A 25285-nucleotide genomic window follows, 5' to 3' on the forward strand; every position below is an offset into this window, starting at 1 on the left:
GTCCACACACTGTGCTGCCAGACAAGAACGCCGTAACGACTCCCGTCCTCATAGCTCACTTGAAAGGAGACTGAAAAGGAAAGAGCTCTAAACAATGCCCCCATCTTTGGAAACAGAAGAGGCTTTAGAAAAGCTATTACATTCGGATTTACAATTCAGACCTCTCTTCAAAAATACTAGATTTCTTCCTGAAGTGCTCACCACTGAAAGACACACAGAAGTAGAATTAAGTGAAACACCTAGCATTTTCTCATTTAGAAGTGTGGCTAATACAGCCCCCCTGCAAATGTTCTTATGTGACTGTGCACTACAAAACTTTGCTTTTGATGATTTTTCCCCTCTAAGCACTAAACCCAGGGTCTCTAAACACACCAAACAAACACCCTTCTACTGAGTTACAACTCTAGCCTTTGGTGACCGGACTTAAACATCCTGCCAAAAGCAACAGCTAAGCCGAGATCTCTCTGTTGGTAGACAAAACCTAACAGTCAGTTCTGAATATGTGGGAAAGTATAGTTACACATTTTCATTATGTTCTCCAAATTTTCAACTTTGCAAAATAATAGGTCAAACCCCCTTATCTCAGTGATATGAGCCACAAAGTAGACAGGCCATTAAACAATTAAAAAGCTCACAGAGAAAACTGAAGGCCGATGTAGATCCTGCGTTTCCTCATGTGACATTTATGTCACCTACGAGTCTGGGACCCTACTCGCACACTGGTCAGTGAGGGTTCTCTAAGCCCACACCAACCATCACCAGTGAGATCTCAGCGTGGCAGCTGTGCGGGCAGGCAGGTGAGAAGGAGAAGTCAGGGACCACTCAGTCAGTCTCTGAAGACGAAACGAAACTAAGATTCTGTCCAGACAAAGGGAAACCAATGCATTGCAAAGAGGATGTGGGGATTTTTAAGGTACACGGAAGTACAGAATACACACCTGTGTTTTTATAGTGAAAATAAATTACCATTATTTCTACATTAGTTAAACTGTATACACACTGTTCTAAAGAGTGATTCAAAGAGGGCTGAAATACACTCGGGGCACTCAGCACGGTACATCAGCTTCAGACGGTGGCTACGGAACCTCTACGGCGGCCAGTTCTGGCAGCAAGGGCTTCTGAGGTAATCGTGTGTAACTCTAATCAAGATCTCCTTTCCCTTCCCATTCACATTTCTCTTGAAAAGTAGCTTTTGTAGGTTACTAATTAAAGTCCTGATCTATGCTATTACTTCAGAGAGTTTTTGGCTAACTCAATAATAAAACAAATATTATCTGTCAAAACTACTTCAAAAATCAATCAATACATGTGTAGAATGATACTTAAATAATTACACTTCATATCTAGTTCTTTTGTGGAAGGAAGGCATGCTACGCCACACTGCCTACAGATAGTTAGTGAATTTATAGTGCGGCTCAACTGAATTTTCTGAAATCTTGTAATCTAAATAGATAAAATATACGCCGAGTCAGTTCTAAACAGGCAAGTGGACTTCACACAGTTATGATGATAATCTATGATAATCACAGCAACAATGGGAATCACACCTTCCAGTAACCCTTCCAGTGATGCTTACAAGGCTAAAACAAAACAAAACAAACACCAGAACAGTCAGCAAATCACTGTGTTTCAGTCCTAATACTTTAAATGAGAGTATTAGGACAACTATACATGCCAACTACATTAAAATACTTTACATTGATAATAGCAATTTGAAGGTTTACATGTGATTTTCAAAATATCAGAATTAAAGATCACAATTTAAATTCTAAATATGGGAACCAAAACAGTAATAACAAAAACCCAAACTCAATAAATCTGTATTTAACTCTTAAAACTGAAATGTAAATTTTGAAAACAACATAATACTTGTATCAAATTCCACCATTACAATAAACTATCACACACAGCAGCACAGCCTGAACCCCACCTTAAAAGTCTGCATGTCTCTGACTGCTAGGTACTGTCTGCTAGGAATATGTTCATTTAAAAAATAGTCAAGAATAGGTCTACATGCCCTTAGAAATTGTTTTTCTGTATAAAGTTATAAGGCATTAATAATGGCATGTTAAAACAAATAATTTATAATAAAAATAGATGAAAACTCTCTTTTAAAAATACGTCCTATTTGAAAAAACACAGCAGAGATACTAAGTAGACAGTCATGTGCTCTCTCCGCTTCTGGTGAACACAGCTTTTGCTCTGGCTTCAAACAGACCGTAGACACTGCCTGGAGGTGTCTCGTGTCTCACATAAAGGTGCACACCCTAGGCATGTCCAGGTGAACTATGAAGTTCACACATGAAGTGGCTGATAGCCACAGATAAAGGCAGAAGAGGTCGTTTAAAACACCTTGTATCATCAGTATTGACTGAAAATTACATTATCATCTAACACAGCCAAGGACTGCAGCCTTGTACCAAAGAGCAGCAAAGCTTACACTACCGTGGTTTCAATGATGGTCAATGGGCTAGTACATAGCTGAAATGAAGAAATGTGTTTAGAATTAAAATGTTAATAAGGAACACAGCTTTATTTTGGTATCAGTTGCGACAACTGAGCAATGGGTATGTATAATGCTTTTTCCCTAAACGACAGATGGAGGCTGCATTGGGGTGCTGAGGGGCTTCCTTCCGGCTGGCTCTCTAGAATACGTGTGTGAGCTCTACAGGAGCTCCGCAGCCTGGCTGGGCGTCAGTGATGTGCAAAGGTTGCCTGAACAAGATTCCCTTCATCATGCAAGCAGTGCTGTCTGCACTACAGTAGTAAAGAAACACGCGGACGGATATCTCAGCTTCAAGTGACAGGCAACTGGTAGGAATCCGCAGTGAGAGTGTGGGTTGATTGGAAATATTCTCTATGTCTCCAGACGGGATCTGTTCCTCAAGAAGCCACTCACTGCCTAGAAAACAGGAGAGAACATTACAAAGACTATAGAGAATATAAGCACTTGCCACGAAGTGTGACAACCAAAGCTCAGGCCCTAGAACTAACCTAAATGCTGGGTGCAGGGACACTCACCTGTAATCCCAGAGGACAAGGGGTGGGGGCGGGGCATCCCCGGAACAAGCTGGCCAGTCAAGACTTCTCAGAACAGTGAGCTCGGGCTTAGTGACAAACCCTTCCTCAACATTTTAGGTACAGAGAGGTCAAAGAAGATATGCGGCATTAACTACTTACCCACACAAACATGTGCGTGTAGACCTACACATGTATGTGTGATCATACTATGTGGGCACATTCACACATGTAAAACACACACATACAGTTGAAAAGACACAAGTAGGAAACTAGAAAGTTCTCAGAAAAGACTCTTTCGAACAACAAGTATTTACTACAAGCCTGTGAGCCAGGCATCTTGCTCTGTAGAAATGACATGCAGGAGTGAGACATAATGGCCACATGACAAGTCCCCAGGCTGCTCATCCCTGTATCTCATTAGTGCAGCTCTTCCCTTCTGTGCCATCTGTACAGCACCCTGCAAACCGCTTTCTACTGAAACGATGCTGAGAATTGCAACTATGGCTCTGGAGATTCTTCTCAAACCAGTTCAAAGCGTGGCTATTGTTGCAGAAACAACAGAGAGACGGCAAGATAGCCCATCATTCACCCAAGGGAAATATCTCCAGGGCTCCAGAGTGAGCTTCGGAGAATAAAAATGTACACACAATAAACTATTTTAATATTCAAATCTAGAAGTAAGACACCAACTATTCCTTTGCATCCCATCTCTCTCTCTCTCACTCACTCACACACACACACACACACACACACACACACACGCACACACGATTTATGAAGAGATAGATGCCTGCAGCTCTTTAAAACATTCATATATTGTAGCTACTTTAACTATTTCTAAAGAACCAGCTCCAAAAACAAAGTCTCTTCTACCCCTGCGTGCAGACATGGGCTTAATCATACGCTCAGAATCTTTGAATTAGTAGGATGCTTGCTGAAAAGCTTATTTGCCCCATATAGTAAAAATAAGGCCCATATTTTAGACAAATAATAAAGCAGGTAAATATATGATCCTTCACTTAATGTCTTCACTTCATAGGACAATGACTCAGAATTCAATTATTTGAATGTTTAAGAATACAGCATTAAAAAGGTTAATTGTCACCACACCCTGGTGGTGGATGCCTTTAGTCCTAGCACCTGGAAGGCAGAGGCAGGTGGATCTCTTGAGTGTAAGGCCAGCCTGGTCTACAGAATGAGTTCCAGTATGGCCAGGGCTACACAGAGCAATCCCTCTTGAAATGTCAAAACAAAACAGAACAATAACAAGCACAATAAAAATAAAAATAAAAAAAAAAAAAACAAAAAAAACAAAACAAAACAAAACAAAAAAAACAAAACAAAATCAGGCTAACTGTCAAAAAAAAAAAAAAATTACTGGTCTCTAACTGCACAGAGAGAAAGTAAACATGTGATCTGAGATCCCCAGTTACTGGGCTGCTTTGCTATGCAGAGACTACACAGGCAGAATAGACCCTTCCCAGGGTCTCCTAGAGCCCAGAGAATGGCTGAGGCATAGGACTGCATGGCTCAGGGGGTGTCCGCAGGGCCAGACCGGACCGCAACCAGCAGCTTCTGCCTGAGAACGCATGAAGATGAGTAGGCACAAGACCAGGGTTGTGGTAATGCACCAAACAAAAAGTGAGAGAGAAGGAACAGGAAATGCAGACTGAGTGAGGATGTGAGAGGGCGTGGGAGACATGAAGTTCCGCACTGAGGGATTCTGGACCCCAGGACCTCGCTTTAGACCTGCTCTGTCCAAGAGCTCTGACAGCAGCAGGCAGAACACTGAGTCCTCAGGGCAGAAGGGTTCATCCACACAAAGGCCAACAAGGAAGAGCCCGGAAGGAGTAGACAGGGAAGCTCTACTTCATTTCTGCTCATCAGACTTCCGACTTCTTACTGATTGATTTTTGATTTCTTTGACAGGGCCTCACTCTGTAGCCCACATGGCCTGGGAATCATTATGTAGCTCAGGCTAGCCTCAAACTTGTAGTCCTCCTATCTCAGTCTCCTGAGTGCTGGGGCTGCAGATGAGGCTTTCGGTGGGTCTTTTGGGGACAACAAGAAGGTAGAATAAGGCAGACATGCAGGCAAGTCTGATCCCCAGAGACCATGTTGTTAGAGATGCCTGGGCTCTTGTGGCCACACCATCTTAATGAAAGGGACTAAGAGAGGGCAAAGAGAAAAAATATCAAACTGGGTTATAGCTAGATTCACTTCTTTTTTTTTTTTTTAAACATAATTTCCCTCAAATCTTGCCCAAACACACAGTGAAATACATAACAAAACTATCAGCTCTGCCCCAGGACTTTAGTGTCTGCAGAACTACACCCTACCTTCAGCAGTCAGGAACCAGCAGCTGGGCACACCTTCCGTCAGCTTTGATCCTGGTGGAAGGCCCAGCTTGAGCTGGAGTTGCAGAGTCTGGCCAGGACACACAGCCACAGGGGCGAGTTGAATGTTTGGGGCAGACTTGGGCATTTTGGGCATCACCTTCTGTTTCTCTGTAGGGAAGGGGCCGTCTACCACGACACTGCCAGGCTTGAAGATCGGGAGCTAGAAGACCGGAGGAAGGGTCATTAAAGCAGACACACCTTTAAGACCAAAGTTTGAGAGCCTAGCCTTAGAGAGGGGCAGAAAAATGAAGTTTTCCACCAGTGACAGCCATCAATGATTCCCAGAGTGCAGAAAAACAGCCCGCCTCACCAGCCAGATCACTTGTGAGGACATCCCACGGTTTACAAATGGCAGGAAATTAAAGCAACACACTCATAACCTCCATTGCCAAGAGAAAGCTACATGATACTACTCTGTGGTTTTTATTTTAAAATAAAACACCTCTTAAAAATAAAACATCCCTGCCCCAGGTAAATAGGACATTAAAAAGCAGTGGGCAACACACATTTCTCTCTGAAAACGGACTTGAACTTGGTAAAATTTTCCCCAGTCTATCTCACGGGCCTCTGTGACTTCTAGAAGTTCCCCTAGAAGATGACCTGGTAATGGATTCACCAGAGGAGACAGAGAGACAGCAGTAACCTACGGATCACTGGATAAAACCACCCGTGTGTCATGATCTACACATTTAAAAACAGACCCAGAACTGCAAATTCCAGCATTTTCCTCAAATGCTCAGAGCAGATGGAAACTGTATCTCAAGACCAGCAGGAGACCTGCACAGCAAGTCCCTGGTCTGGTTGTCCCAGAACCCCAAGGGAGCATCTACTTCCGACTCTGGCTCCCCATGTGCCCAGTGCACGCCAGAGACGGCGCACGTGTGCTTTAAAGCTCAGCCCCGCCCTGAAAGGCCGCGTCTAAGATGACTTACCACTGACACTGTCCTTGCTTCCAAGTCCATCACTTTGATTTGGTGATTATTCGTGTCTGCTACATATAAGAGCCGGCCTCTCTCACCGACACACAACCCTCCAGGCTCATTAAAGGCCGACTCCGCAAAACTGGAAACGGCATTATTCGCAACTCCGGTCCCTGCTAGCGTTGTGCAGACTTTTGTCTTCGGATCTACAACTTTAATCTAAAGAAAACGAACAAACATTTTCCCTGCGGCCAGCCCTGTTTACAGCAGTGCAGAGAAACAGAGGAATCCCTAACTCCCATTAGCTCCCTCAGTAAATAAATATCAGAACAGTAGGTATTTCCATCGTTTCCTAGAACCCCAGCACTCAAAGTCTATCACGGAAGGGCAAATACTTCATCCTGAGGAAAACCGTTAGAAAATCTTAGTTAGACCACGTTTGTTAATTCCGGGGTTCTTTTCCTCTGGAGTTCTCGCCCCCCCCCCAGTGGGCACTTTCTGAGAATGCCGCCTGAGGGTCACTGCCTTCGTTAGACGTAAGGCTGACAGTTAGGTCTCAGGCACATAAAAGCCTACGCAGCTCATCACGTGGCAAAGGACTTCACAGTAAGGACCAGAAAGCCCAGACGGAAGACGGGAGCGTTTGCTCGTGGCCCCAGTTAGCTTTCCCTGCCGACCTGACACAATCCAGAGTCAACAGAAAAGGGAGCCTCAGTGAGCAACTACTCAGACATGGCAGCGGACATGTCTGCGAGGAGACTGACTTGTAAGAATGTGGGGAGGCCCAGCCCGCTGTGGGCGGCACCAACCCTTGGTCAGGTGACCCTGGGTGAACTAAGGAAGCTGGCTGAGTCTGAGTCTGTGGGGAGGCCTGCCTTCCGTTCCCTCCACGATGGACTTCCCCTGCAAGTGTGAGCCCATAAACCCCCTCCTAACTGCTTTGGTGGCTTTACTATGACAACAAATTGAAACCACACCAGCTGGCTCACACTTTCCCTGGTCCTGACTTCGTTACCGAGCAGCTCTGATGGGTCACAATTCATGCATGTCCGTCACAGTCACAGGAATCAGCTCAGCATTTTCCTCAGTCCAGGTATCGAAAGGGAGGAAAGGCCCAGGGCAGGCTGTGCAGCACTGAGAGCTACAGCTGCTCTCTGGTTGGAGGCACATGGGTCAAAAGCAAGGTACTGTACCTTTAACATGGCTCACCTTGTGATTGTAGGAGTCTGCCACATACAGCAGGCTTCTCTTCTGGTCCCATGCAACCCCAAGTGGATGCTGAAGCTTCGCACCGATGCCTACTCCATCAACATCACCAAAAGCAAATAAATTCTTTTATTTTATTTTTTAAAGAGAAAGAAACAGCAGTTATTTTAGTGTTTTGTTAGGAGATAAAGTGATAACTAAGGTCATTATGTTACTAAAGCCTAAGGGGGAGCTCTGGTTTTCATGGCGGATCTGGGCACATGGTGCAGACTGGAGAGCCGAGCAGGGGTCTGGACCACCTACATTTGCCGCCTCGCTCTTTCCCTCACAGCAGTCCAACACCCGCTCAGGGGCAGGCCAGGTCCAGTGCGCTTCCCAATCCACCCCTACGCCCCCCATGCAACCGCTCTTGTATCTCTTCCATCAGCCGTTACTTTATCGCTCTGTCCCTGGAAGCCTCCGCATCGATCTGTTACCAGGCAGGGGCAGTGCCTGCTCTGCAGAGGATGCACTTGTGTTTTACAGTCACACTTTCTTTGGTTTGACTGCAGTCTATCTCGGACAGGACAAGAACAAGCCTCCTAACTGTCACAAACGAGCCTCCTAACTGTCACGAACGAGTCCTAACGCAGGAAAGCACACACAGTGACTTCTTTACCGTGGGGTCCCGCTCTCCTCCTACAAGGGCCTTCACTGCTCCGTCTTTGAGCGAGACGCTTCTCACTGTACTGCTCTCGCTATCTGCCACAAAGAGGCAGCTCCAGGGGTCTTCTGAGGCCAGAGAGAGACCTGAGGGCTGGGCGAAGCCCGCCTTGTGAGGGTATGCGTTGTTCCGGTTCTCTTCATGCCCACTCCCAGCAAACCGCAGGCAGGTCCCTCTTTTCAGCTCACTGGAAGACAGGAAGACAAGCATACGTGGGACCCTCGCATCACTACAGGGATGCAGATGATGGTGGCAGACCCACAGAGCCAGGGATGCCTGCCGCCTTCTACTGCACCTGCCTGGGCGTTCTTGGTGAGCTGTCTCATTTCTCAGCACTGTACCAACTACTGAAGTCACTCCCAAATGCCAGGCCATGAGATCAGGTTGTTATGAAATAATAGTGAGATGATTCTATTCTCATTTTAACTTCTTAGTTTCATATCATGCAAGGTCTAAAAGGGAATTTATTAATAAAGACTGTCCAATTTTGATAGGTTAAAAATGTCTGTGTCTTCTATAAAGCAGGGAATAGCTGTTTTTAGAAAGCCAGGTGGAAGGTGACCGTTTTCAGAACAGTGACATGTGAAACACTCAACTGTACACACTGGGAAACCTCACTTAGTGTGCTGAATCACAGATGCAGGGGCACACAGCTGTCACCGCTGCAGAGACCGTCTCTCAAAATGCTGACAAGGACCACTGCAAAGATTCCTGACTTCTCAATCTATGCCAAAAGGATTTTAAAGACACAGTACTGTGAGAAAGAGGAAGCTGACTTTAAGTGCAAAGTCAGAGACTAGGTGTGCTCTATGTCCAAACATGGCACATCACATAAGCCCAGAGTGAGCAGCCCTGGACTCTACCTTCCCAGTGCTAAAGCAGAAGCGGGGGGGGGGGGGGTGGAGAGGTGGGGGGGTAAGGGGGGGCAAGGCACGTTATCAATGAAACATGCCATTTATTTACAGAACTCACCAAGCCAGCAGGCCAGAGAAAGTACACAACCTACACTGCAAGACAAGAAGTGTAAACATTCTGCGTGCTGGAGAGGAGCCCGTGACACTGAGAGCGGGTTCAGTGACACTAAGGCATCAGGGCCACTACCCCTGAAAATCTCTATCACACCGTCTTTGCAGTAGGTAGTAGCTTTGTAGTAATGCAGCCACAAAATGAAGATCAATGTAACCCGAGCAGCCGTTTTCCCATTATAAAGAGTGGCAACCCTTCTTAGCAGGGGACGTAGGCAGCCCGGCAGCACGTTCTGGCTGCTGTTACTTGTGGCTGTGGGTCTAATCACACCTCATGCACCACTGGTAACCTTACTGTTCATGTCACTACCGTCTGTGGCCTCGATGGCAGCTACAGCCTCCTGCTCAGATCTTGTTCCACTCTGGATGCTAGAAGGTTCCTTCCAGAGGACAGATCTGACCACGCCCCTTCCCAGCTTAGGCCTTTCTACATCAGCTCGTGGGATGTTCAAATCTAGCAGGAAGGACCCCAGTGCCCCGATATCACAGGTGCCAGCAGCGGCTTGGAGGGCCTCCATGCACAAGTCCTCCACAACCTTCAGAGCCTGTGTGCAAAAAGCTCAGCACGAACGCCTACTTCCGAGGCTCTAATGACATGGTTCTCATTGTTTGCTGAGCTAATTCTTCTGAGGATGGGCATGTCTTCATTTTCTCTTTAACAGAGAGCATATGCTTTCATCACTAATGTCTAACACAGAGCCTAGTGGAAGTATATTTAACAAGTTTCAGATCAGTGGCTCTCAACTTTACTAATGCTTCTACCCTTTAATACAGTTCCTCATAAAATTATTTTCATTGTTACTTCGTAACTCTAAATTTGCTACTGCTACGAAACACAACGTACATATCTGTGTTTTCCGATGGTCTTAGGCGACCCCTGTGAAAGGGTCATTGGACCCAAAGGGGTTGCAACCCAAGGTTGAGAACCACTGTTTTAGATCACACAACTATGTTCCACACCCACCCCTGGACATCTGAGATATCGATTTGCTAGACAGCTGTCCCTTTCTACTGATAACGATAATTGATGAGCCCAGCAGTGGTGGTACATTTAATTCCTGCACTCTCACGGCAGGGACAGACACATTTCTGAGTTTGAGGCCAGCCTGGGCCTCAGAGCAAGTTCTAGGACAGCCAAGGCTACATAGAGAAGCCCTGTCGCAAACAAGCAGAGGACATAACTGTGATGGCTATGGGCTACTTTCTGTGGTCGCATAACAACGTATGGTGCATGCCCTGGCCAGTTTCCTGTCAGCTTGACACAAGCTGGAGTCATCCGAGAAGAAGGACCTTCAATTGCGCAAATTCTTCCGTCAGACTGACCTGGGGGCCACCTGTGCCTGACGACTGATATGAAGGGGCCCAGCCCACCGTGGGAGCCTGAGAAAGCGAAGCGGGCAAGCCACAACAGACTGTACCCTGTAAGCTGAAATAAACCCTTCCCTCCCTCATGGCGTTCATCTCAACAACAGAAACCTCACCGGGGCAGACTTTAACCCACTTGCTCATTCTATAAGCTTTACAGTACTAGGCACAGAAGACACGGTAATAACGGGACACGGCTTCTTTCTTTAAGAGGTTGTCTAGTAAGAAGAAATAGTTAAAACAGGCATGACCCGAGAGGAGAGGTGAACACAGGGAAGCCTCAGAGGAGAGTGTGGCCAGCTCCGCTGAGGCTGAGGGACACACTGCAGTGGCTGCTCTGCTATCGTCACAGGCCAACAAGCAGCAAACACCTGTGCCTACTGCACGCCACTGCTAAGCCTACCTCTTCACAGGCAATCCGGTCGGGTGACGGCAAACGCAGGGTTAAAGGGGCTCTGCTATGCTCACACAGTAACTAGCAGCTGGGTTTAGCCACTCTGCGTGCAGCACTCAGCCACCTGAAGGAGTGACTACAGACACCTGCACATGTTTACACTGCAGAGGATTAAAGCCCCATCGATCATTTCTATCCTCTCTAGCACCCACAGGAATGCCCTACCCCTAGGCGCTCAGAAATTAGATGCAGCCCCAAGGCTTAACATGCTGATGAAATATAAGTCCAAGCGATGTGTGTCATCTCTGAGCAGCAGCTTCGAGAGCCAGTGAGTGACTCACCACGGCCTCTCTCCCTCCCTCTCCCTCTTTCTAACAGCAGCTGTTTCTTCAGCCTGCAACCAGCTCCCCAGTGAATCTACGTGAGCGAACAGGAACCCTGCTCCAAGTTTGCTATGGTGTGTGGCCAGCACATCCTGACAGGCACAGCAGGTGTTGTGAGGAGGGTGACCTGGGAAGGGCCCCACGGAGGAGTAGCCACTTACCTTTTCTTTGGCAGTGTGGCAGAATCCAGGAGGAGTGCCCATATCTGATGAGTCCCAGCCATGGCTATCCACAGGACGTCATTGCTTTGGACCTCTGAACCTTTATAAAAACAGGTTGTATATATTATGATATCATGTACATACCTGGTTAATATGACACTTAATCCAGAGACTGAAATGTAATGGATGATTCCAATTTTTGTAAGTCAGCTGTTTAGGAAAATGACGCTCAGTGAGAGGTGTGACCTACAGATCCATCTTCTCCCATCTTCTTTCTCCCCTGCAAATATTTCACGAGAACTCAAAGCTGCCATTCTTAAATGAGATGCAATAAAGAGTGATAATTCAATACATGTTTACAAAGTGTAATGATAAATTAAAGCAATTAGCATTTCCATTTCCTTAAACCAAATCCACACATTCTTAATAGCAATATGTCAACCTGAATTTCTAGAAACTGTTTTTAAACACTGATTTTTTTGAAAAAAATAAATTTATGTGACACAAAAAACCCAGGTTGATATTCTCTAAGGAAACTCTGGCAGTTTCTATGAGAAGTGATCTTTTCAGAGCAGTGAGGTGGCACAAGCTTGCAGCCCCAGAGCCCGGGGGCAGAGGCAGGAAGAGCTCAAGCTGGAACCTGCTAGACTACACAGCAAGCCTGGGTAAGCCTGGGTTACAAAGTGGACACCCTGTGCTAAAACAAAATGGCAATAAAAAGAAGTTCAAGGACTTATTACTAGTATCATGATATGATCTTATTATTATTATCATGATTTGATATTATTATTATTATATGAAATTATTATGATATATTATCATATGATCCTATTATTAGTATCATGATATGATTTTATTATTATTACCATGATATGATCTTATTAGTATCATTATATGATCTTACTATTAGTATGATATGATCTTACTATTAGTATCATGATATGATCTTATTATTATTATCATGATATGATATTATCATGATATGATATTATTATTATTATTATGATGGGAGATGTCATTCTGTGTATGTTTCTCATACTGGGTAATAATAAAGCACTGTTGGCCAATAGGAAAGGAAGATAGGAGGGACTAGGAGACAAGGAGGAAATAGGAAGTAGTAAGGAGGAGTCAGCATGGAGAGCCTGGAGAGAACAGAACCGCCATTCCTCCGCTCTCGGTAAGACCACGTGGAAATACATAGAAATGGGTTAATAATTAAGACAGAGCTAGCCGATAAGAAACTAGTAATGGGCCAACAGATTATATCAAATACAGAGTCTCGGTGTGCATTATTTGGGGCTGGCTCAGTGGCGGGACAAGACCAGGCGGCAGGCGGAAAAACCGTACTCGTTACATTATTACCATGATATGATCTTACTATTAGTATCATGATATGATCTTACTATTAGTATCATGATATGATCTTACTATTAGTATCATGATATGATCTTATTATTAGTATCATTATCCGATCTTACTATTAGTATCATGATGTGATCTTACTATTATTATCATTATCCGATCTTACTATTAGTATCATGATATGATCTTACTATTAGTATCATGATATGAGGTGTGAGATCCAAACACAAAGTAGAGCATTTAAAACCCACTTGTCTAGCTGGTGTAGAAGTTATGGGAGCATGCCTGAGGGAGTGTGCACACGTGTGTGGAGACTAGAGGTTAATGCTGACTGTCTTCTTAACCATCCTCTACTTTATTTGCCTATTTGACAGGGTCTCACTGAGCCTGGAGCTCACTGATGTGGTTAGACCACCTGGCTACTAGAGAGCCTCAAGGATCCTCCTGCCTCAGCCTCCCAGTGCTGGGACTGCAGGGACCCGGCACTGTGGCTGGGCTTTTATTTAGGTGCCGGAGACTGAATTCAGATCCTCGTGCTGCAGGGCAAGCCCTCTACCAACTGAGCCACCTCTCAGCCCAGGTTTAGCAGACTAAGAGTACAATATAACACAGCCGTTTACCACCATTAATTTTACCATTCTATTTTTAGACACTGAGTGATGTCACATTTATAAGGGAACAAAGCTCTACTTCTCAGATTAATTCCGTTAACATTTAATTTAATTAGGCATTCTGAAATAACCGAGACATTTTAATTAGTCTGGTAAGACATTATCTTATAGAAAGTTATTTTATCTTTAATCTCTTTAAGTTCAAGTACTTTTTGATGAGAAGGGTATTTCTTTCTTAATTAGTAATAATTCTTAAGTGTCTTTCCGTTTAGTAACAACAAAGGCAGCCAGCCCGCAATGATGATGGCTGTCGAGTAATTACAGATGCTACAATGCCAGGCGCTTCCCAAAGGCTCACCCCCGAGACCAGTGGGTTAGAAAGCCTAACTCCAGGTCGTGACTATGCACACAGATGTTGGTACACCAGGTCACCAGCTAGTAAAGGAAGGAACCGGACTCTGGGCCCAAGCCAGGCTGAGAGAAAAGTCCACACCTCAGCCATGGTGTGCTGACCCTCTTACAAAGCATCTCAGTTTGCCTCCTTCATACACAGTCATGTCTGCAGATTCAAGAGTACTAAAGGGACACCGCTGTCCTCGGATGGCTCTGTCACCTTAAAGCAAGATCAAAAGGCCTGTACAATTAATTTCTAACACACCACACTGCTCCTTCAGCCATTCTCGGGCTACTACTCTCTGGGGCTAGTAAAATGACTGTTATCTAAGTCTAAGCTAATAAAATATTCCGTGATCTCAGATACAATGACGTTTGGATGAGAAGTGCTAGCAGGGAGCAGGAATCCATTACTTCATGGGTCTGGACCTCACTGCATAGCAAGCATAAACACATCTACAAACCCCAAAGCCCTAGAGCAGATGGCACTGAGGGCAAAGGTGTGACATAATGTCTCCCATCAAGTTTGTTAGTCCCACAGGAGCACTGACTACTACTGTACAACAGACGACACCCAACAATGCACCCACTTTATAATTACTCTTGTGTTACAGCCATCACAACAATGAAAATGAGTTCATGCTCCTAATTAGATAATGGCATTATTAACTAAGGAAATGAACAACAAAATAAAACAAAAGCTTCAGTAAGTAATATAAACGGAAGGCACAAATGAATAATACCTATTTTACATAATCGGGAATGTTTCCCACTCGTGATATTCCATAAGCCTGTATTTATCCAGTAGCATGATTACACTAACATGCAAAGAACCATAGGCAATTACAGTCTGAAGCCCACTGCTAACAGCCTTCCTGATTCCTTCTGAATGGAACTAAATGATGCAGCCCGAGCTGCGATGCCCTCTAAAACAAGCATCCCTTCCGTGGCCGAGGAGCCCAACCGCGCAGGACCTGAAGACTGGCTGGGATTTCGTCAAGCGACGCTAGGTCATCAAAAGATGACCAAGACGGTGAGCACGGTTCTGGAAGTTACGCACCACCAGCCACAGCGCTGGCGCGTGCTGGGCGCTAGCCAACATGGCTGGCTTTCAGCTCCTACACCACCTGTGGCTCTAACCCTCAGCCCTGCCCATGGATGCTCAGCAAATACTTGCTGAGTAACCTTTCTCCTGCACAACGGCAGAAAATGTTCTCATTTTGCCAGTAAATCCACAAGCCCTGAAGCTGTCCTAATGATGGCTGATACTTCCTAACACTGCCAATGAGCTGTCTCTAATCAAAGATGGTTGCTATAAATGCAAACCTGTGCCATCATCCTCCGTACGAGCACACTGAAGGAGTGAAGTCTCACTCTGAAATCAGCTTTGCACACAAGCAGACACGACCGTGTTTGGTAACCAAGGCCGTGCAGAGCACTCACAGAATGGGTCTTGTTTTATTATAAAATACTTCTACTTCTTTTCCATATTTAAAGACATGTGGTGTAGCTGGATGATACACCTGTGATTTCACTTTTTTTTTTTTTTTTTTTTTTTTTCAGATAATTTCCAATGGGCTGGGCTTAGGATCTCACAGGGCTGGAAATCCTCAAATTACATATGAGAACGGTCTTTCAGCACCTTTTAATGTTCCAGTCATTAAAAACCCTGAGCGAATGAAGATCCACAAATAACCTGCTTAATGTGAATGTAAAGAATACTTCCAAAAGAACTGATAGCAAACATATTTAATGATGAAACGCTATGAACATACTCCTGCCAACAGAAATGATAAAAACAAACAGCAAAAACCCTATCATTACCTCTATATCACCTCATGTGAAGGCCTAGACTGTGGAACAAAAGCAAAAACTTGCAAATACTATAAATGAAATTCAAAGTATCAGCAGGTGCCGTGGCTATATATAGAAATCGCCAAAGAATGATCACAATTCTAAGTGAGTTCAGCAAGGTCTGCAGACTGATGGCATGTGTTTGTACTGGAGCCAGGAAACAACTCGTAAGTGTAGACCTACCAAGAGATGCCTGTGCCCTCTTCACTGGACACCATTATGGGACACTAAGAACAACCCAGCTCCCCATTTTGTCTGAGCGGTAAGCTGTGCTGCCACCGTCACTGACACCTCCACTCACAGGCCACACACAATTCACTAGCAAATTCTGTTGGCTCCTCATTGAAAACGGATGAAGAATTAGATCAGTTTGAGTCATTTTCAGCTTGGTCTAAGGTGCCATCAGGGTGACTCATGAATTCTATCTAAGCTTGTCTGTCCCTGTGTTCACAGCTAGGAAGGGCTCCTGAGTCTTTGCTGGGTGTGTGGAGCACTCAGGAAGCGGAGGCAGGAAAATCAGAGTTTAGGGCACAGTCAGGTCCAGGCCAGTCTGTGCTACACAAGCAAGACCTGACTCCAAAACAAACAAAAAGAAGAGAAACAGGACACACAGGAGATGCGACTTCAGGACCGGTCAATCGGTCGAATTTACCTTTTAACTTTAGGAGTCTTTGGAGCCTATTTTTGCAAAAGAGCTTTGCTGGTGGACATCTGACTGAAAGATCAATGTGGCCTCTGCTGCTGGTTCCCTAAACAGATGAGTATAGCACAGGCAGTGTACTACACATGCAAAGGTAATAGTGTGCCTGCCACAAGTGTGGGAACTTGTGTGCTCTTGGCTTACGTACTGATTTCCTTTACAAGTTTCAACAGTGAGGTCAGCACAGATGCACGAGCTGTGTCTGCTTAGAGTTTCCTCTTTGGGAGTGTCTAAGAAGCAACCACTAGTGAGGGACACCAAAATAACCATTAGAGTACATCCAGTAAGGTGATGAGTTTGGGAAAGAAATACTACTATCACCATCTTCATTTTACCAACAACAGAAACTCAGAGGTTAAGTAGTTTTAAAACGTGCACAGCTAGTCCTGGAACTTGAGTCATCAGTGACCGAGGTAAGGTGCGGGGACACCTGGAGCTCTGTCTATGTCCCTGTTGGGACCGTTCCTTCCTCCATGCACGCGCCTCTGACCCAGCACACCCCAGCCAGTATCAGGCACACTTTCATGCACAAGATGATCCAATGCCCCTGCAGCTTCCTACTCCAGGGTGTGAATTAGTTTATCCCCTAATGACTACACAGATTTTTTTTTTAAAGGTAAAACAGAATTATCAACAAAGATCACTAAAATAGTTTAAAAATAAGAATAAACTCAATAAAAGAAATCTGAAACAAACAAACAAACACAAAAAACAGACTCCAACACCCAGAGTCCGGCTTTGAAAGTGCTGCCTAATGCTAAGCTGCCATGAGCAGCTCCTGAAAACTTCTCCAAAGCTGCTTCACCCCAGGGCACAGGAAAGCAGGAGGAGCAGCCACAAACACAGAGCAGCCGTGGAGGACAGAAGGGCATCAGAGCCTCCTCTCCCCCAGCTCTCCCCAAGACTGGAGCACCCAGGACAGCCCAGGGCATCTAACAAACAGTGGAAGTCTGTCCTGGGGATGCAAGTGGACAGACAGAACTACCATGTGGCTCTATGCCCTAGGGAGACAGAACAGAAGAAAACTCAAGAGAAGACGCAATGAAGGCAAGCAGCTAAATCAACTGTTGAATGTATACAAAACATAACTTTTCAGCCCTCATGTTTGTTTGTTTACATGTATTCAAAACATCTCACCATGGTTTGAGAAAATAAAACAACCGATTTGAGGTGATGAGAAAGACCAGTAGGAACTGCTTAAACGCAAAGTTCTATTCTCACACTGGGAGAGGGGCTAGCTGTGTGCAGGAGCACACCTGACACACGGCGCCCAGCCTGAGGGAGGACTCCTGCACACAGCCTGAGGGAACACTCATGCACACACAGCACACAGCCTGAGGGAGCACTCCTGACACACGGCACCCTGCTTGAGGGAGTTTGGCTACATATAAGAAGCTGTATCTTAAAAACCACCACTAACAACAAAAAAGAGAAACTGACTTTGAAATGCACATTTATATTTCCTAAAATAAAAATACTTATAAGCCAGGCAGTGGTGGTACACAAGTTTAATTCCAGAACTCAGGAGGCAGAGGCAGGTGGATCTCTGTGAGTTTGAGGCTAGTGTGGTCTACAGAGCGAGTTTCAGGACAGCCAGGGCTACACAGAGAAACCCTGTCTCGAACTCCTGCCAAAGAAACAAACAAACAAACAAACAAACAGAAAAAACCTTATAAATATTTTATGAGTCATCATTGTAACTTTTTCTTTTTGGTCTATCTAGATCCGCAGTTCTCAGTCTGTGGGTCATGATCCCTTTGGGGTGGCACAGCAGACATTTACATTAACTCATGATGGAAACCAAATCACAGTTATGAAGTAGCAACAAAGTAACTTTATGGTTGGGGTCAGCACAACGGGAGGAGCTGTGTTAAAGGGTCTCCAACAAGGAAGGAACCACTGACCTAGCCCAACCATCACACCCAATTCAGCAAGGAGCCTATGAACCTCATCTACCCTACTTTCACAAATGGTCCTCGGAGCTTCCAAAGAAACAATCTCAATGACATCAAAGTTGAGAGTTATGGAGAAAGTCCAATAAGGATATAAAAGAAAGGTCATGTGACCCCACACTCTGTAGAGGGTAAATTTCTCTAAGTTCCCTAGTGATCAATCCAACAACACAAACAAGAATGACACTCAAAACATTCAGAAACTTAAATTCAATCTGAAAATAACATAAATAACCTGACCTTTAGGAAAACAGGATAGCCATCCATATCACAAAATAAAAATTCTCCAGTACACAATCAGATGCCATCCATTTTTAAGGGTGGGGGGGGAACACCAAGAAGGCCAGCATTGGGCTATATTTTGAGTTAATAAATAATATGAACATGTACATGTACATATAAATGAATCATATTTTATTGTAGATATATTTTAAGTGACACTAAGCAAATATGTAATTTAGTAAAAATAAGTCATCTGATCCTTTGATCCAGTTATCAAAGAATTATACATTAATATAGGTTAGGACTTTAAAGTAGTTTAAAACTTTAGTTATTAAGCTGTTTCTGGGGTTTAAAAAAGATATTTCTGGGGTAACATGTCACTCTGAAAGTCTTATGAGAATCAGTGTCATCCAGTAATTTATAGTAATTTAATTTTATAAAGCTGATCCAGCAATGATTTGGTATAGACACCAAGATTAGTTGGTTCATAGACAACTCATGAACTAGCATGACTATTGAGGGAGGTCCTTTAGACAACTTTCAAACCACACTTTCTGAGCTAGTAAACAATTAAGTGCATTCAAGACTACTTCTCGCCTGGTGGTGGCAGATGGTTTTAATCCCAGCACTTGGGAGGCAGAGGCAGGTGGATGTCTGTGAATTTAAGGCCAGTCTGGTCTACAGAGTGAGTTACAGGATAGCCAGGACTACACAAAGAAACCCTGTCTCAAAAAACCAACCAACCAACCAATCAAACAACCAACCAAACAAATAACAAAAGACAATTTCTCTTGTCCATTTTCTGGGTGAAGATGTGTTCCTACTGCTCTGAAGAGACAGCATGACAAAGATAACATAAAGATAGAGTTTCCTGGGGACTTGTGTATGGTTTCAGAAGGTTAAAGTTCATGACCATCACAATGGGGTACACAGTGTCAGGCAGGCAGGTGCTGGATCAGAGTAGCTATGAGCTTATATCTGATCCATAAGCAGGAGGCAGAGAAAGAGCTAACTGGGAAGGCCATGGGCTTTTAACACCTCAAAGTCCACTGCAATGACACCTCCCCTAACAAGGCCGCACCTCGTGTCCTTCCCAGGCAGCTCTGAGTGTGAGGCTGTGGAGCCATTCTCAAACACCAGATGTCTTCAGAACTATGCAATGCAAAGCCCAGGCTGAGCCGAAACAGGACCTGAAACCCGGGCTAGAAGGGTGCGTGTCTAAACAGTGCCCCATCCGACTCAGACCCGGACAGAGTACTTGGCTAACAGTTACAGTTTTCTCAGGGAGCAAGATGGGGGGGGGGCATTCTCCATACAGAGATACTCAACCAGCAACACCACACTACCAGGTGCAACTGAAACGCTTTTAGCATGGATAGAAGTTAAACACTCCTTGGCCATTATATTACCTAACTTACCTAACTAGTAAAGTGCACCATAAGTCTAAGCAATGTAAGTTCTGACAGAAATGAAAGAAGCTGGCTCTTTGCCCATCTGTATCTACATCCTTTCCACAGACAGCCTCGTGGTGGCAAAGCATACATCCCTGTCTCCTGACTTTGGACAGCTTGTGTGACTTGTGTTTCTGTTTCTCTCTTAGATGCCCTGGAGCTAGAGTTCATGGTGGTTGTGAACAACCCAGTCTGAGTGCTGAAACCAAGCACAAGTCCTCTGAAGAGCAGCAAGCACTTTTTTTTTTTTTTTTTTCGATTTTTCAAGTCAGGGTTTCTCTGTAGCTTTGGAGGCTGTCCTGGCACTCACTCTGTAGACCAGGCTGGCCTCGAACTCACAGAGATCCACCTGCCTTTGCCCCCCAAGTGCTGTGTTTAAAGGCATGCACCACCAACACCTGGCCAAGCCTCAATTCCCACACTTTGTTCTAGTAACAGTAGGCCAGAGGATGGAATGTGAGCAAAGTCTTACGATATGTTTGATGTGGCTTGTCCTCTTGCAATTTTACCTTCTGCCAAAAAAAAAAAAAAAAAAAAAAAACCCAAACATACTACATAGATCACATAAGCCAGATGTAGACTCAAGACACAGCTTGAGACAAAAACCAAGTTGGTTCAGACTGTTGACTCATCTGCAACACTATTAGTGTGTAAGAAATAAGGGATTAGGTTTGATGAATATACCTAACATAGCATCACTGTGATAATTACTAATAGATACAGAATACATAAAGTGGTCAATACAAACATCAGTAACTAAATCACTATATAAATATTGGCTATTAATCACTAGCTATTAATCGTACATATAAATCCCAGAGTTTTCCCTCTTTTGAGAGACAGTACTAGCACAGCAAAGCAAGAATTCTCAACACAAAGCCATTCAACTAAGCCGAGAAGATCACATGGCCCATTTAGCTTCAAATTCGAGTTGGCTGTATTCTACTTTCTCCGTGTCTGACCTTAGACATGTAGACAGCAGCGTCTCAGCACTGCTTAGGATGACAGCAAGAACACTGGTGTCTCTCCTATACTGGTATGGGCAACACAGGCCACTAAGACAGCGTCTCGTTTACTGTCTGCATCCGCCTGACTCGTTATTTAAAAGATGTCATCCTATTTTGACACTTGGGAATTTTTTAAAAATGAAAACTTAAGTTAGCTTCCTCTTTGGTAGCTCAGTTTCTTTTCAACTAGAGTGAGCAGATTATTAAGTGGTATGGAGCTTGTGGGTAATCTCGCTGTAAACCACAGTCCTACCACTTTAAGAACATTTACAATGACATCAACGAAAAGATGCAGATTATATGACATCACTTAAATTAGAATCTAGCATGTACTGAGCCTGATCCAAGAGAGAGCCAATTAACCAGTCATTCTTATAGAATAGGTATTCTATTTGTTTATATTATGGCTGCCTCTGCTTCCCACAAGCAGCAAGCTCCAAGCCATAAGTACAAATATATAAAATAAGCTATACAATTAATCTAAATAAACATTCAAGAATCTTTGTAATTAAAAAAATCAGACTTTTTTTTTTTTTTTTTTTCCAGAGACAGGGTTTCCCTGGCTGTCCTAGAACTCACTCTATAGACCACGCTGGCCTCGGACTCATATATTTACCTGCCTCTGCCTTCCCAGTGCTGTGCTTAAAGGTGTGTGCCACCTCTGACCAGAAGAAAAGCATTCTGTAAAGATCAGATCTTATTTTACTAGCAGAATCTACTGGCATCTGCTGCTAAGCTCGCATACCTGAGGCTCCAATCGCGACATCCCAAGGGGAGCTGATGGGCTGCTTTTCGCCTCGCTCCCCGCCCTCTGTGTCTGCTCCTTGAGCGCCAACGCCAGCTACAGTACTCACCTTCTCAGCCTCTAGGTCAATCTATAAAAGATTCAGTAGGCACGATTCAATGCATGTTATTTTCACTTTCAATACATTAATAATTCTAACACAACATACAGAGCATTTGAAACTGTTTTAGAAGGGTAACTACAGCCTCTCTCTTGTTTCCTAGTAATGGAAGGGAATGGATTGCCAACATGCCGCCTCATGGACAAACCTTCAAACGTCAAACAGGACTGAAGAAGCGCCTGTCTATTGCAGGACGCTATTTGTGTGAAAGGTTCAGTAAGGGTCTATCAACAGCCAGGATGCTGATTGCCTAGAGCTGGGAATGGTGATTACCTTTGTGTGACAGTTCTTAATTGGGAGCTGAAATATTCTAAAAACAATTTAAAGTTATGACTGCAAAACCTGCTAAACTGATTAAAAACTGGTGAGTCTGTACTTATATGGGTGACCTTTATCATGACATAGCACAATAAAGTCATTAAGATAATGTGTGCATAGGACACTCATGATTTTCAGGGTGATATGCAGATAAGCATATCAAAACGGCTATCTATGGTTTACTCATGTGAGGGAATGGTGAGGGGTGTGGGGAAAGGGGACATAATCTATAAGTTGACCAGGCAGTGGTGGCGCACATCTTTAATCCCAGCACTTGGGAGGCAGAGGCAGGTGGATCTCTGAGTTCCAGGCCAGCCTGGTCTACAGAGCTAGCTCCAGGACAGAGCTATACAGAGAAACCTTGCTTAAAAAGTCAAACCAAAACATAACAACCCTGTAAGTTAATAAAGCTATCCTAGACAAAGGCAGGTGTGCACGGAACAGTGATGCCTCTGTGAGTGGGTGTGAGAGGTGATGAGTGTACACATCTTCAAGCGAGGTCTGCAAAATAAAATACAGTAACGGAGAAGCGACGGTTCCCGTCTTCGCAGACACTGTCATGTCACACAAAATAGACACCAACTTCCGGAAACCCAGGAGTTTGTGATTGCACTACTTCAATAAACAGGTGTTTGAGAAGGGGGCACAGTTAGCAAGGACAGGCGTTTCTGATGTTGCCAACTAATTGTCTCACTACCTCGGCGAATGATCAGACATCACTGACAACTATAGAAATAACTCCCAAAGAAAAGTACTCTGGAGAACAGACCTTTAAGAGCAGTAATCAAAACCACGTCGTTTTTTTGTAAACTATACACAAGGATATTAATGAAGTGCTACCTAAAGAAAAAAAAGGGCATCCTAATCAAGTAAATACCCATAACTCCATCAATAATATGTGAGATTATTAAAGGTCTAGGAAGTTTCCAAGACTCAAAAAACATATCCACTTTAGTGCTTTAAGTCACAATATATATTGGTAAAAATAAATACATACAAATGTTTCATTAAATATATAACTTGTTAGTAAACTTACTTAAATATTTATTGAACATTTTAACAGCCAACTTCTACTCAGCAGCAAAGAAAACACTGCTTTTACCAAGACATACACAGCAGCGAATACCATTACAGTCCAGACATATACTTGTTATTACATGTATGCTATGTGACAACTCTGCCAAATGAGTGAAGACAGATGTCAGTGCTGAATGTACGTAAAGTATCAGAAGCATTGTGTTTACCTAACACGATAGATTACAGGCACTTTAGTTATTTTCAAAATTCATAATAGACTATAACCAAAATCACTAATGTAGAAAATGTTTAAAATAACTGGGTTTATCTATAATGGAATATGACTGTCACATCAACCCTGTGACTAATACAGAATAAATAAGACCTACAAAATGATGTTTAATAAATTCTGTGCTTTTAAAAAATTCTCTAGAAATAGTCTTTTGAAGTCCAAATTTGAATATGAGCAAATTGGTAGAGAATTTTTTTGAAACCTTAATGTAGTTTTTCCTTTCCTGCCTTCCTACCCTTTCTTATTTTTTAATACAAGGTCTCAGGTAGCTCAACCTGGCCTCTAACCTGTAACATGACCCAAGATACTCAAACTCTAACTTAAGGTGGAAAGTTACCTTTCTTATAAGGTGGTTTTCAGTGTCAGCCACATAGATGATATCATTCAAGATAGCTACACCCTGTGGAGAGTTAAAAGACGACTCTGAAAACATTCCGTCTTTTCTTCCGGGATTGGGTCCTAAAAGACAAGGTAGCTGTGAGACAATCTTTTTTTCAGAAAAAAGCAACTTCTAAGTAAACTGATGGGGGTCTCCTGTACACATGTTTCTCTTATTGGTTATGAATACAGCACCGTGGCCAATGAACAGGATGATAGGTGGGGCTAGGAGACAAGGAGGATTCTGGGAAGTGTAAGCAGGGGACATGTGAGATGCAGGATGCTGGCGGACATCCGGGTAAGCCACAGCCTAGTAGCAATACACAGGTTGATAGATTTGGGTTAATAATTAACACAGAGCTAGCCAATAAGAAGCCCTAGTCAAGGGCCAGCAGCTCTATAATTAACATGGTGTCTCGTGTGTTTTTTGGGGGCTGAAGCAGCAATGGGACCCAGGTGGCTGGTAGGAAAGAGCACACGTAACAAACCTCCAAATGAATCATTTAGAATCTGCATTCAATGCTGGTATTTTGAAAATAAGTAACACAGCATTTCAGTATTTCTATCTAGAGATGACAATGTGGGGCTGGAGCGATGGCTAGCAGCTCAAAGTGCTGGCTGCTCTTTCTAGAGGACTGGGCTCCACCCGCAGCACCCGCAGGGCAGCTCACAAATGACTGTCGGCACTAGTCCTGGGGACATGATGCCCTCCTCCGGCCTTAGAGAGCACTGCACACTCATGGTGCACAGATAGGGGTGCAGGCAAAACATCACACACAGAAAAATCAAATCATTAAAAAAAATCTAAAATAAAGATGCTTGCTATCTTCCTCTACTTCTCTAAGTCTATCTATTCTGGGTAGCACACAGCAGAAGAAAATAATTTTCAAAGCATTTTAAATACCTGCTACCTAGATTAGAAAGGTAAAAATAACTTTACCCTTTCTGCAGCTAAAGGGATGATTAAAAATGATTTGATGAGTGAGTGTGTTTGCCTGCATGTATGTATAAGCACCATGTGTGTGCCTGGTCCCCACAGAGGTCGGAAGAGGTCATCAGATCTCCTGGAGTCAGCCCAGGTGACGCTCTGCTCTATCCCTGCTTAACTGTCAAACAGTCCTGTACGTTCTCCAAGGAGGGACCATGTGACACAGTAATACACCCCTGCTGGTAGCCAGAGCCTCTCCGTCAGTGGTCACAGGCTGCTCTGCAGATTCCCACTGTCTAACACAGCAGACAGAGAGGT

At 44.0% G+C, this 25285-nt stretch overlaps 2 protein-coding genes across 2 annotated transcripts in view; one reads left to right on the top strand and one right to left on the bottom strand.

The window, feature by feature from the left end:
- Positions 1-25285, top strand: part of Dclre1a (DNA cross-link repair 1A) — a 422254-nt gene that overhangs the window by 359391 nt on the left and 37578 nt on the right. The window lies entirely within an intron of this gene.
- The window catches only part of Nhlrc2 (NHL repeat containing 2), a 41985-nt gene continuing 18306 nt past the window's right edge, over positions 1607-25285 (bottom strand). The window contains exons 4-11 of the mRNA XM_051199737.1: positions 23999-24120; positions 21875-22004; positions 11578-11677; positions 8205-8436; positions 7550-7672; positions 6353-6559; positions 5361-5580; positions 1607-2902 (exon numbers count right to left, since the gene is read on the bottom strand). Of these exons, the coding sequence (XP_051055694.1) occupies positions 2646-2902; positions 5361-5580; positions 6353-6559; positions 7550-7672; positions 8205-8436; positions 11578-11677; positions 21875-22004; positions 23999-24120 (1391 nt within the window). The 3' untranslated portion in view covers positions 1607-2645. The remainder of the gene's footprint in view (positions 2903-5360; positions 5581-6352; positions 6560-7549; positions 7673-8204; positions 8437-11577; positions 11678-21874; positions 22005-23998; positions 24121-25285) is intronic.

Source organism: Phodopus roborovskii, unplaced genomic scaffold (genome assembly GCF_943737965.1).
Source record: "Phodopus roborovskii unplaced genomic scaffold, PHOROB, whole genome shotgun sequence".
NCBI lineage: Eukaryota > Metazoa > Chordata > Mammalia > Rodentia > Cricetidae > Phodopus > Phodopus roborovskii.